This window comes from Portunus trituberculatus, chromosome 29 (genome assembly GCF_017591435.1).
Source record: "Portunus trituberculatus isolate SZX2019 chromosome 29, ASM1759143v1, whole genome shotgun sequence".
Taxonomy (NCBI): domain Eukaryota; kingdom Metazoa; phylum Arthropoda; class Malacostraca; order Decapoda; family Portunidae; genus Portunus; species Portunus trituberculatus.
In genome coordinates, this window is record NC_059283.1 from 12,245,945 (window position 1) to 12,259,407 (window position 13,463).

The 13,463-nt window shown below is 46.8% G+C and overlaps 1 protein-coding gene across 16 annotated transcripts in view; it reads left to right on the forward strand.

Annotated features, from left to right (window-relative positions):
• Positions 1-13,463, forward strand: part of LOC123510504 (adenylate cyclase type 1-like) — a 292,904-nt gene that overhangs the window by 232,484 nt on the left and 46,957 nt on the right. For all 16 annotated transcript variants that reach the window (XM_045265723.1, XM_045265724.1, XM_045265719.1 and 13 more), the window contains 2 exons: positions 1,507-2,148; positions 10,285-10,434. In XM_045265723.1, the coding sequence (XP_045121658.1) occupies positions 1,573-2,148; positions 10,285-10,434 (726 nt within the window). In that variant the 5' untranslated portion in view covers positions 1,507-1,572. The remainder of the gene's footprint in view (positions 1-1,506; positions 2,149-10,284; positions 10,435-13,463) is intronic.

Here is a 13,463-nt window from a genome sequence, read left to right on the forward strand (position 1 = left end):
CTTCGGGGACAGTTGCGGGCGAGCGAGTGAGGAAGGAGGAAGGAATGGTGAAGGAAGAGAATTAAGATTAAGCTCATATTCTCAGAGAGAACAATAACTCAAGAAAATTCAGTACATACGTGTTAATGAAATTAGTGAAGAAGGGAAAACTTCAAAAGAATGAAAAACCGGGAGGCGGTGGCGTAGTGGATAAGGTGGTGAGCCTGGGATCGGGCAGAAGTCCACCACATACCGCTTTGAAGCTGTGCCATTTGTCGAGTGGTTTAAAGTTACCTACATGTCACCATGATACCCAGGTTCTAGGTGGTTACACCGAAGATGCGCTCTCTCTCTCTCTCTCTCTCTCTCTCTCTCTCTCTCTCTCTCTCTCTCTCTCTCAACCCCTGAGACGCATTTTTACCATGATTTTGGGTGTAATTAGACGATTTTATTTGCATTAGAAAGGATATATGGAGGTGGAAAGATTAATGGCCAGAGTCTTTACTATTTTGATATCCACATACATTTCTGAACCCATATTAAATAGTCAAATAGTAACCAGAAAGGATTTGAAAACGCGGCACGGCACTGGAGGTTAAGAATGCGTTAAGGGGAATGAAGACAAATAATGATTGGCTTAAGATAGAAGGATAAAGTATCGTTTGTTTGAGTGTTGGTGAAAGAAAAAGACGTTATAGATTGAAATAGAAGTAAATAGATCGGTAAAGAAGATACTAATGATAAATTGATGAATAAATTAAGATGAAATGGCTTAGGATAGGACAGATCATGCAAAAAGAGTTTAGTAATAATAATAATAATAATAATAATAATAATAATAATAATAACAGATGAAGAATAGTAACTTTGACACGATAAAAGGCAGACAGACGGAGAACAAACTAGAAAGGAGAGAGAGAGAGAGAGAGAGAGAGAGAGAGAGAGAGAGAGAGAGAGAGAGAGAGAGAGAGAGAGGAGCAGAGGGGGGAATAAGTGTTGTCCTGCAGTGGAGGCTTTTGGTGGTGGTGATGGCTGGAGAGGGAGGGAGGACGGATAACTCACGTGATCCGTAAAGTGCAGTAATGGTGTGTGTGTGTGTGTGTGTGTGTGTGTGTGTGTGTGTGTGTGTGTGTCAAGGAAGAGGGTGAGAGGGGGAGGTCGCGGGAAAAGTCGTGCCCTGCGTGGCCTGCGAGTCTTTAATTGCTCCTTGTTGGTTCCTCCTCCTCCTCCTCCTATGGCGGCGGAAGTGGTTGGTGGGAATGAGGGGATGGGTCGGGGAAAGCGGCAACACAGTGTTACTGTAAGGCTGAAGGTGGTCTCTGTGGCGGTGGTGGTGTTGCTGCAGCGGGCAGGTGCGGCCAGTCTTCCTCTGATTACTGTAATAATTAATATATGCATTGCCTTGTCTCCCCATCAGTATTATTGAAGTGCAGCAGCAGCAGTAGTAGTAGTAGTAGTAGTAGTAGTAGTAGAGTGATGGAGTGTTGTGCGGCAGTGTTAACAGGTGTGTGTTGTGTTGTGTTGCAGGTGATGTTCGGGCGCGCGGCACAGGGGCGGGGTGCTGGGAGCCGGTGGTGAGGCGCGGCGGCCACGATGGACCACAGTGTGAAGGCCATGACCCCGCACCGCAAGGTGGCCTTCTCGCGGCTCTGCCACAAGCACCGCTTCGAGAATGATGAGTTAGAGGAGCTGTACCGCCGCTACACGCTCAAGCTGCAGCAGGCCAGCGTGGCGGCGGCCTCCGCGCTCATGCTACTGCTGTGCCTGCTGCTGGCGGCGCTGCACGTCGCCTACGCCCAGGCGGCTGCCCCCACGCCCATCACGCTGCTGGTGCTGTCCCTGGTGCTGGCTGCTCTGCTCGTGCTCCTCAACTCCAGAGTGATGCGCCACTCCTACCTGATGCCCACCTGCTACCTGCTGCTGGGCCTGGGCGCCCTGCTGGTGGCCCTCGCCCTGCCGCTGCCCTCACGCTGGAGCTGGATTGGCTGGCAGGAGTTCGCCACGGCAGGCCAGGGCGTGTGGCAGACTGCCTTCATTGCCTTCCTTGTGTACGCCCTCACGCCCGTGTCCACGCCCATCGCCCTGGCCTACGGCGTGGTGCTACCCTCATGTCAGGTGGCCCTCGCCGCCACCCTGGCCACGCCCTTCGCGCCGCTACACTGGCAACAGGTGAGTGCCACAAAGCCGGTAGGTTTTCCTGTGTCCTCTGTCCCCAGCTCATGCCTGCACGGACCCACTGGCGGCGGCGTCCAGGCCTCGTCGGGCAGCGTGGAGGGCTGCCCGCGCCTGCACACCCCACGCCCACCCGGAGAAATCCCGCGGGCGATGTCGCTCATGTGGGGGGATTGATGACGTAAGCGGGTCGATGTTCCCACGAAACGAAGTCCCTGAGCTTGCGCCCCTCCCTTCCACCCACCGTGCCCCTCCCCTCCTCCTATACCCCTTCCCTGCCTCGCCAACCCCGTCCCTGCCTCCCTTGCTATCCCTGCTCCTCCGCCCTCTAAGTTCTCCCTGATCCCTCCCCGCACCCCATCATTCCCACCATTCCGTCAGACATATGCAGCCCTTCAGTCCCTCACATACCACCAAGGACCCAAATCCAGGCCAGTCCCGCCGATACCACCACCACCACCACCACCACCTCCACCCCTTCGATGCTGCAGTGTCAAAACAACGCCACTCTTTACGTATAATCTCACTCAACACATTTTCCCTTTCCTCCTCCTCCTCCTCCTCCTCCTCCTCCTCCTCCTCCTCCTCCTCCTCCTCCTCCCCACCAAACCCACTCCTTCCGTCCTGCTATCCTTCCTCCTTCCTCGCTCCATCCCAGCGCCCCCATCCCCCTCCCGTCCTTCCGCCCCGTTAATGAGGACATTCCTATGATTCTACCTCTCTGTTAACGATCCCATCTCCTGAAACTCGACCATTTAACGCTGTGTCCTGCAGATGAGAAGGGAGAGAGAGAGAGAGAGAGAGAGAGAGAGAGAGACGTGAAGTGGAGAGGTAATGAGGAGGGAGGAAAAGAATGTTAGGGATAATTGTGAATAAGGAAACGAAAAATGGAGTTACTGTAAAAATGAGAGAGAGAGAGAGAGAGAGAGAGAGAGAGAGAGAGAGAGAGAGAGAGAGAGAGCAGTGTAGCGGTAACAAGGGAGTGGTGATGATGGTGGTGGTAGTGGTGGTGGAGAGGGCACAACAGACAGGGCACCATGAAAGTAAGTAAATATAGAACTGACGCAGGACAAAGGCACGCCATTGGTCAGCTGCGCCCGTGACGTAACTCCTGACGTCACGGTAAACAACAACTGACGCACGAACGAACAGACGGACCCAGACCCAGACCAAGATCCGGTGCATTCGAGTCAACAACAAAAAAAAAAAAAGGAAAGAAAGAAAGAAAGAAAAGAAAAATCATCTATATTTATCCCATTATTATTATTATTATTATTATTATTGTTGTTGTTGTTGTTGTTGTTGTTGTTGTTATTTGTAGTAGTAAGTAGTTTCAGGACATTTATTCGTCTGTTTAGCTGACTCCTTCGGACCTGCAAGGGGACTAGCAACTAAGTGGGCCCTTTTATATATATATATATATATATATATATATATATATATATATATATATATATATATATATATATATATATATATATATTTGTTACCCTTGGCCAGCTTTCCCCTCTTACATAAAAAAGTAGTAATAGTAATAGTAGTAGTAGTAGTAGTAGTAAACTCAACATTTCTTTTTATTTAACACTTGATTTATAGGAATATCAAAATTCTATCCAAGTCGAAGTTCATTTTCCATCCTGTCACGATAATGGAAGGCGAGGATTTCATTTTTCATATTCAAAGGTAAAAAATTTGCATCTTGTCTCCAGATACTTCAAACTAAGCAGAATTTTAATGAGAGAGAGAGAGAGAGAGAGAGAGAGAGAGAGAGAGGTGAGGGGAAGGTTACAGTAAGGGAGAGATGAGAAAGAGAGGGAGGGTTTAAGAGAGCCTGAGAAGATGGAGGTGAAGGAGGGACAGGAGAGGGAATGAAGGAGGGGCAAGAGGGAGGTAGAGGAGGGAGAAGAAGGGGGAGGATGAAAGAGGAGGAGGAGGAGGAAGGGGCGTTTCTCCCTGCCCCCTCGTGAGCACTCTGGCGATCGACGAAATGCGGGGGAGAATTTGTGAAGCGGAAAGTATTAGCCCCAGGCAGAGAGAGAGAGAGAGAGAGAGAGAGAGAGAGAGAGAGAGAGAGAAAATATAGGAAAAAAAAAAACTATCTTCGAAGGCTGTTTCTCCAATTAGTCTTGATTTCCACCCGATAGATTCCCCGAGAGAGAGAGAGAGAGAGAGAGAGAGAGAGAGAGAGAAGCCACCTCAAAGTACCGAGGAAGTTATAAAAGAAGGAATGAGGGAGGAAGGAGAGACAGCACCACGCACGTCATTCCCCTTCGACGACTATTACAATACTGAAGACTGGGAACTAATAGAGAGAGGAGCGACAGTGACTGAATGTGTGTGTGTGTGTGTGTGTGTGTGTGTGTGTGTGACAGGAAGCGGGAATTGCGTAGAAGAGGGAGCCAACAAGTTTGTTTAGATGCTACAGAGAGAGAGAGAGAGAGAGAGTCTTAAATCTGAGGAGTAGCACTAAGAACGTGAAAGGAGGATGAAGAGGTAGGCATTAAAAGAGAGAGAGAGAGATTCGTGGAAAACTTGGTGCAGTTTATAAAGGTGACAGTAGCGTGGATAGGGTGCAAGTTAGGAAAAGCTGTACATTGTTACCGAGAGAGAGAGAGAGAGACGTGGGAGGAGTGAACGCCGGGGGTGAGACAGACTTGAGGGAGTAACGAGAGACAAAAATCCATTACTGTGATGGATTTTTAACTTTCCTTTGTCTTAGATGCGTCCTGAGAGGAGGAGAAAGAAGAAGAGGAGGAGGAGGAGGAATATGAGAGGAGAAAAGGAGGCGGAGGCGGAGGAGCGTAGGGCAAGAGGAGGAGGAGGTGGAAGCAAAGAAGAGGTGTTTTGGTGGAGTGCAAGCCAAACTAATGCTTACCTTTGACGTAGGAAGAAGAGGAGGAGGAGGAAGGAGGAGATGAGAGAGGAACGAGAAGTCAAATCTTTGTTCAGCTTCTTACCTCTGGGAGTGAAATACCAACCACTGACAGAAGAGGAACGTGAAAATGCGAAGATATACTATCTCTCTCTCTCTCTCTCTCTCTCTCTCTCTCTCTCTCTCTCTCTCTCTCTCATTGCAAATTTGAAAAAAGAAAGTATAAAAACAAAAATACTGGAGAAAAAATATTTCGCAAACCTTGATCTCTGTTTGTGTGTGTGTGTGTGTGTGTGTGTGTGTGTGTGTGTGTGTGTGTAATTCACCTCGGTCGTCTGCTGGTCACCCAGCCAGTCTTCCCCATTACGGAGCGAGCTCAGAGCTCATAGACCGATCTTCGGGTAGGACTGAGACCACATCAACACACTCCACACACCGGAAAAGCGAGGCCACAACCCCTCGAGTTACATCCCGTACCTATTTACTGCTAGGTGAACACACCCCACACATTAAGAGCCGCGCCCATTTGGCTCGCCGCTTACCGGGACTCGAACCTGGCCCTCTCGATTGTGAGTCGAGCGTGCTAACCACTACACTACGCGTGTGTGTGTGTGTGTGTGTGTGTGTGTGTGTGTGTGTGTGTGTGTGAACGGTTTCTTGTGTGAGGTTTTTTATTTATTTATTTATTTATTTTTATTTATTTTTTTATCCTTTCGTGTTTAGTTTTATCTTTCACCGTGCAAGTCTTCCCTTCTTTATCACTTTTTTTCCTCTCTTTTTGTCTTTAGTAATTCCTCTCCACCCCCTTCCCCTCCCTACCCCCTCCCCTTCCCTCCCATCCCCTCCATCATCTCTTTTACTGGTGTCAAATGCACCCAGCCATCACCATTTTTATCTTCGTATATCATTTGTGTGACATTATCTCAATACCACTACCGTTTTCTTTCACATTTCTTTTCGTATCTCACTTCTTTCATCTTTTCAATATCTTTCTCTCACTTCCATTGGCTTTTCTGGTCTTCGTATATACTGCGTGATATAATCTCATCATGGCAACCTTCATTTTCTTTCATATCTTTGACATTATCGTTCATCCACTCCTAATAGCTTTACTTAAGTCTTCCCCACCACCACCACCACCACCACCACGGCCGCCATCAATGTCTTAAGAACCCCCGCTGAGAAATGTATTATAAAACCACCTGTCCTTCATCAGCTCGCCACCGTTGTCAATTTGCTAACACTGGGGCTGCTGGGAGGTTGTCGGCAGGTTTCCCATCGAGTTTAGTGATGAAAGAACCTTGCTACTCACTCTCAGATCAAATTAAGCCCGTGATCTCCCTCCTCCTGGCCTCTCCTCTTAATGCGATGAGGGAAAACATTTTTAACGATGCTCTTATTCATGATCCCCTCCAATTTAAGTTCTCTGCGTATCTCTATCTCCTCCGTGTCCCTCGTTTCATCTCTCTCTCTCTCTCTCTCTCTCTCTCTCTCTTTTTTTTTTTTTTTTTTTTTATTTAAACAAAACTTAATACAAAGGAACATGTACCCAAAGGCGCACTGTCGTGTGCTACCTATTCTAAGGGTACTACAATCTATTTCTCTACAATATTTACAAGACTTAAAAATAGATAATATACAAGATGGTCAGCATGTAAATGGAGCACTATTCGTTTCACTTCACTAGCACTATTCACGCACTGCACTACACTGAGTGTCACGTCACAAAGAGTGTCAGAGGAGTTGGCAGTGTCTGTCTCCACTTATGTGCCATCAGTTTGACACTGTGTGTTCATCTCCTGGACGTGAGGCACCGCGGCCGTGAACAAGTTCCACATCCTGGAGACGCGTCCTGCGAAGGTGCGTTGATGCTGACACCCGTGGGATCGCGGCACCTCTACGGCGTCACCACCATTGAGCACCGTTCTCGTGCTCCGTGCGGTGACTCTTAGAGGATGACGCAGCCCTGCCAGATGTGGCACTCTTTGCACCTGTGCCTTATGGAACACTACGATCGCCGCCACGTCTCTGCGGTGTTCCAGTGAATCAAGGGGACGCTCAGGCTCTGGGTGAGGTGGTAGTGCAGCATCTACTAGCCGTATGGCGCGGCGTTGGATGCTGTCCAGTCTCCTTCTGTGTGTGGCGGCACAGGACATCCAGGAGAGAGCTGCGTATTCAAGGTGGGGCCGCACCTGTGCCTTGTACAGCAGCAGTCTCCCCTTCCTGTCGAGGAAACTGGCGATCCTTCTGAGAGCGGAGATCCTGTGAGAGGCTTTCTTGGCAATGGTTTTGACATGCCTGTCAAACCTCAGCCCTCGATCCACCTCCACTCCAAGTATCTTGACGTCATCTTGGAGTGGGAGAGCAGCAGCGCCAAAGACAACTTTCCTGCCATTGCTGCCATGGCGGCTGGGGACCGAGAGACAACCATTGCTTGTGTCTTCTCCGGCGCGAATGTCACTTGCCAGCGAGCACCCCACTCCTTTATCACTCGTAGCTGCTGATTGATGGCCTCAGCAGCCCGCCCACTGTCCTGGCGTGGATAGGTATAGGAGAGGGTGCAGTCATCAGCATAGGCCATGACTCCTGGCAGTAGCTGGAGAAGATCATCCACGTAGATATTCCACAGGAGTGGGCCAAGAATTGAACCCTGTGGCACTGATGCCTCCACAGGCAGGGACTCAGATGTTTGCCCGTTGACAACCACCTTGAGGCTTCTGTCCTGCAGGTAATTTCCCAAGAGTCGTAGCAAGCCACCCTGGATGCCTTTAGCACGAAGCTTTTCTAGTAATCCGTTGTGCCATACTTTATCAAAAGCTCCTGCTATGTCCAAAGCAACCACTATAGTGTCCTTGCCGTCGTCGAGGGCGTCCTGCCAATGCCTGGTGAGAAGCATCATTAGGTCGGAGGTTGACCTTCCAGGTCTGAACCCAAACTGTTGGTCTGAGAGGAGGGCATTGTCCTTGAGATGGCTACACACCACCTCTGCCACGACCCTCTCAAACACTTTACCCACCACTGACAACAGGGATATGGGTCTGTAGTTTTTTGGGTCCGTCCTGGAGCTTTTTGTGTGCAGGAACTACTCGAGCCTCCTTCCACACTGAAGGCCAGACGTTTTCCCGTACACAAGTTGTGAACTTGGGTGAGAGGGGCAGCCAGTTCCTGGGAGCATCGCTTCAGCAGGTGCGGGCTGATGTCATCAGGGCCGGTGGCTTTCTGTGTGTCCAGCCCCGCAATAATCGCTTCACCTGCTGATGCGTCACCTCCACCATGGTGACAGTCTTCTCACATTGCTGGACCAGCTGAGGCGGTGGCTGCTGTGGATTCCCGACCTTCATTTTTCCAGCAAACAAGGAAGCCAGCAACTGTGCCCTCTCCTTACTGCTGGTGGCGACAGTACCGTCCTGCTTGCTGAGGGGAGGGATGGATTCTTGGTGGCCAGTTCCTTGTTTGTCCTTAACAAGAGACCACCAAGTTTTGTTTCCTACGCCAGTGCCACACAGTTTCCGGCGCAGGCTTTCCTCCCACTCCTCTCTCTCTCTCTCTCTCTCTCTCTCTCATGGTTTATCTTTTTTTATCGTTATTTTAAACTGCTTCATATCTATCGCCTTTTCTAATCAGTTATCCTCCCCTCCTCCTCCTCCTCCTCCTCCTCCTCCTCCTCCTCCTCCTTCTTTTCCTCCTCCTCCTGCAGCGGTATCACATTTTTCCTCCACTCAGTTGCGCCTCACGTCTCCCTGGCAGCCTAATTTTCCCTATACCTCCTCTCTCCTCCCTTGTGTCCCTTCTTCTTTATAAATACCCGCCGCCTCCTTAGGACCCACCGCGCGCCGCCCCTCGCCTCGGTAACGCAGGGGCGGTTTTAGCTTCAAAGTGGAAAGATGTACTCCCGCCGCCGCTGTGTTAGCAAAGTTTAATGTCGAGAGGCAACGTGGCTCGGCTCGCAGGGGTTTGTGGCTCCCGGCTCAGGGCGAGGGTAAGGCGCCGTCTGGAGCACGCTGAGCCGGATTACCCTCCCAGCTCTCCCTGCCCGCCAAAAAGTGAAGAGTTTCTACCAAGGATAAACTTTCATTTTCCTTCCTCTTCGTCAGCCATGCGTGTTTCGTTTTCTTTTTTTTCCTGTTATTTTTTCTTTTCTTTTTTTTCTGTGCCTGAATGTGTATCGAAGTTTTATCTCTTCTTTTTTTTACGAGATTAATTCAAAGCTGTCACGTCCTGCCTTTCAATCGGCTGCCAAGTTATGTATTTCTTTGAGCTCCTGTAAATGTTTTGCACACACGCCACTTCTCCCTTGGTGCTGTTCATTGATTGACCTTAAAGCTGAATTTTTATTGTTATTTTTTCACGTCTATATCTCCTCCTGTGTGTGTGTGTGTGTGTGTGTGTGTGTGTGTGTGTGTGTGTGTGTGTGTGTGTGGATTTTAAACATGCAAGCGGAAATTTGTCTGTAACTTTCTTCTTCATTTCACATTTCAAGTTGACGTTTCCACCTCACTTTATTTCCTCCATGTTTTCCTTTGCCTTTTTTTTTTTTTCCTCCTCTTTCTTTCTATCCTAATTTTAACACATCTTTCGCGTCTTCGTTCACCACAGCTGCTATCCGCTTGCCTCACTTCCCTCCCCTTCACTCCTTCGCCGTTGCCTCCCCTCCCTCCACCTCCCACTTCTTCCTTCCCACCAATTCTACCCATCAATTTCCCTTCCGTCTTATTACCGTTAGTGTAGCCTCAAGGATATGGAAGTTAGTAGTTTTACTTGTTACTGTAATCTCCACATTTCCAGCCATCACCATCCCTCCTGCCTCACCCCTCCTTCTCGCTCTCCAAACCGTATTCTGAAATGCATCTTGATGTACCTCCACACAATTCGGGTCTTTAGTTGAAGTTGCACTGGTTTTTAAGGATGTTTTCACGGTATTGGGGATAGATTAACAATGTTTGTATTTTATTAATTGAAAAAAAAAATTCTTGAAACCTTGGCTAATCATCTCTGTGGCCTTTGAAAATAGTAGTGGTGAGAGAACTAGGCATTTCAAAATACTTATAGGATTCACGTTTTTTCTCTCTCCTATAATTACATAATATTGGGAACATATTAACAACATTTCTACATTATTATCAGGAGAAGCACTCATCAGAATCTGGCTAACCATCTCTGTGGCCTTTGAAAATACTCGTGGTGAGAGAGTGAGGCGTTTCAAAATACGAGCTTCCTTCTCTTCATTCCGCTAACTCTCTTCTCCCGTTCCTCTCCGACAGCTGGTGGCCAACAGTGTGGTGGCGGCGGCGGTGAATGTTGCGGGCGTGTGGCTGCAGCAGATGATGCAGGCAGGGCAGCGCAAGGCTTTTCTCGACACCCGGAACTGTATCGCCGCCAGACTGCAAATGGAGGACGAAAATGAAAAGCTGGTAAGGATTTGATACGCTTGTGATTTAGCTCTCGTCTCTCTCTCTCTCTCTCTCTCTCTCTCTCTCTCTCTCTCTCTCTCTCTCTCGTGGCCAATAATCGTATATTTCACTATTATGTAAATATCGTCTCTTCTACTACTACTACTACTATTGTTGTTGTTTTTATTATTATTTTGTTATATGTCTGTTTATTTTAGATAGCGAGCGGTATGTAGGACAAGTATTAATTAGACTACAGTAATGCTTAAGTAGCGCTGGTAATGACATAGATAGCAACGAGATAATACAGTGTTACAGAAAACCATAGTTACGAATGATTGCGTGAGATGGGTGTAATATTCTCTCTCTCTCTCTCTCTCTCTCTCAGTGGGAGGAGAAAGCCCCTTGCAGTCCAACAACTTTAACAACTTCATACTCGAGTCTTGATTGCGGGATAAGACTGTCCTTGAATCTGTTACCCGTGCTGAGAGTGCCTTGCCCCTCACTCCTTGCCATAAACTTTTTTTCTCTGCAATATATCACAATTCACAGTGCTAAAAGGCAACGTATAGAATCTCCAACCCCTTTCACTGCGACACAAAACAGTTAGCAAGCAGCACCAGAAGCAATGCGTGGAAAATTAGCGATGGAAAGGAATAGATTTTTTTTTTTTTTTTTTTTTCCAGTTCAGAGATTAGATGTGGCTGTAGAAGAAGTAAAAAATGTCTCAGAGTGATAGATAATTAGGGAAAGGTTTATCGAGTAGCATTCAAAGGCTTAAGAACATATACAGAGGTTGAAAAGAGTAGATTAACTAACAACTAACCAGAATTATGCTCAGAGATAACGGTAGAAAATATAATGAACACTTTAGTATAGTTTGTGATGAAAGAAATACCTCAAATAGCAGTGAAAGAATTTATAACTAGCCAGGATTATGCTTCTTAGTGACTGCAGAAAATATGACAAGTAGTTTAGAGTTGTTTGTGATGAAGGAAACATGTCAAATAGCAATGAAAGAATTAATACTAGCCAGGATTATGCCCGGTACTGACTCCATAAAATATAATAAACACTTTAGAGTAATTTGTGGTGAAGGAAACATGTCAAACAGCAATGAAAGAATTGATAACTAGTCAGAAAGCATTAATAACTAGCAGAAAATGGGATAAACACTTTAGAGTCGTTTATGATGAAGGAAATACGCCAAACAGCATTGAAAAGGATTAATTCAATTCAGCCTCTCACACTTACTAGACGAGAGAATAGTGGCTTGCTCCCCCATCCCCTCAGCCCTTCCCCAGCTGCCCACCCACTCCACGCAGCCCACCCGCCCCGCACGTGCGGCTATGCTATTTTGATGGTCTTTTTGTGAGTGCATAAGGGTATCAGTGAAGTGACACATGTGGTTTGTGACCTAGACTGGTTGAGTGACAGCTGTGAGTAGTTCAGTGCCAAGTGTCGCCATTACAACACCACCTTTCAAATGCGGGTGCCAACTGCCAAGCTTGTGGAAAAAAAAAGAAATGGATATGTACGAAGACTGTCAGCCGTGTAAATATAGTTGTATTTTAGGTCATATGTTTTGATGCTAACTCTGTGTCAATGGCGTGTATAATGTATGAGGGACATTTTAGTTTTTATTTTCATTTATTTATTTTTTACACCCTCACACAATTCCAATCCGCATTTCTTACTCCTTCTACTACAATGTATGCATTTCAGGTGCAAAACACACGGGGAGGGAGGAGGGTGGGTGTTGGGCTGAGTCTGCTGGCGTGAAGGTGGGCAGTCTGAATGGGGATATAAACATTACCTATATTTAAAGACATTTAGGGGCGATTTATCTATTTTTGTGGTTAAATCAGACTTTGGTTCACTCTCTGGGTCTGGAAACACAAGGGAGTGTAGGCAAACATTGATGTACTGACTTGGGAGGAAGGCACCGGTGGTGTGCCTCGGTGACACAAATATTTACGTACGTAATTTATTTTGAAAATCGCGAAAAGAAAGAAGACGCCCAGGCTGGAATACACTTCATTTTTAGACGCAACAAATACTTAAACTAACAACCAATATAATAATAGCGTTACCGACTTCATTGTTTACAAAACACAGGCCAACGAACCACCTGTATTTCGTACTAACGACGCCACAGCCAGACTACATTATATTACATTTTCTGAATACAAAAAAGCTGCTTTCGAGCTGGAAAAAAATCCTTGTGGTGAAGAGAATTTGTTTTGTATGTTGGTATTACAAAAGTAATACATTTTAAAATACAAATGGATAGGCTTGATGTTATTGAATGTTATAACTTGGGTCATGTTTCTCGTAGTTTTTAAGTCTTATATCAAACAGCAAAACAATCCTGGGCGTGCTGATTAAAAACCGTTAAAATAATAGAATGACGAGTGTTATTTCAACAAGAAACAAAAAACACAGCTACACAAGATCTTGTTATGGATTGCATCTTGATTTGCATTACTGTCAATAGATTAGATATCAAAACAATGCAAACTTCCCTGATAAAAGAGAAAAAACCGTGATATAAAGACCAAGAAGATTTTTGTGCCATTTCTCCACTGGCCCATCTCCTCTCCCATCCTGCTCCCTCCTCTTTCCTCCACCTACTCCAACACAGCAAGCCGTTGAATCACCAGGGAATGCTCACAAAACACTCAAATTTACCTAAATAGGAGAAGAAACTTCTACCTTGGCTGCGATGGTGTGGTGGTGTCGTGTGGTGCTTTCTACCTTGGCTGCGATGGTGTGGTGGTGTCCTGTGGTGCTGTGTTGAGGTGCCTTATGCTTGTTTGGTGGTGATAGTGGTGTCATGTAGTCTGGTGTGTGTGTGTGTGTGTGTGTATGGGGGAGGGGAGGAGGCACATGGAAGGGAAGAGGAAGGCAGGCCTATGATACACATCAGAGGCAGTTTAGCTTTAGCCAATGGCAGCTACCATAAAACAAAGATGACAGGAAGAATTTGATGTCGCTTTTGTTAGAATCATAGTTAGGAAAACTGCTTCAGTAAGTAGGGAGCCAACTGC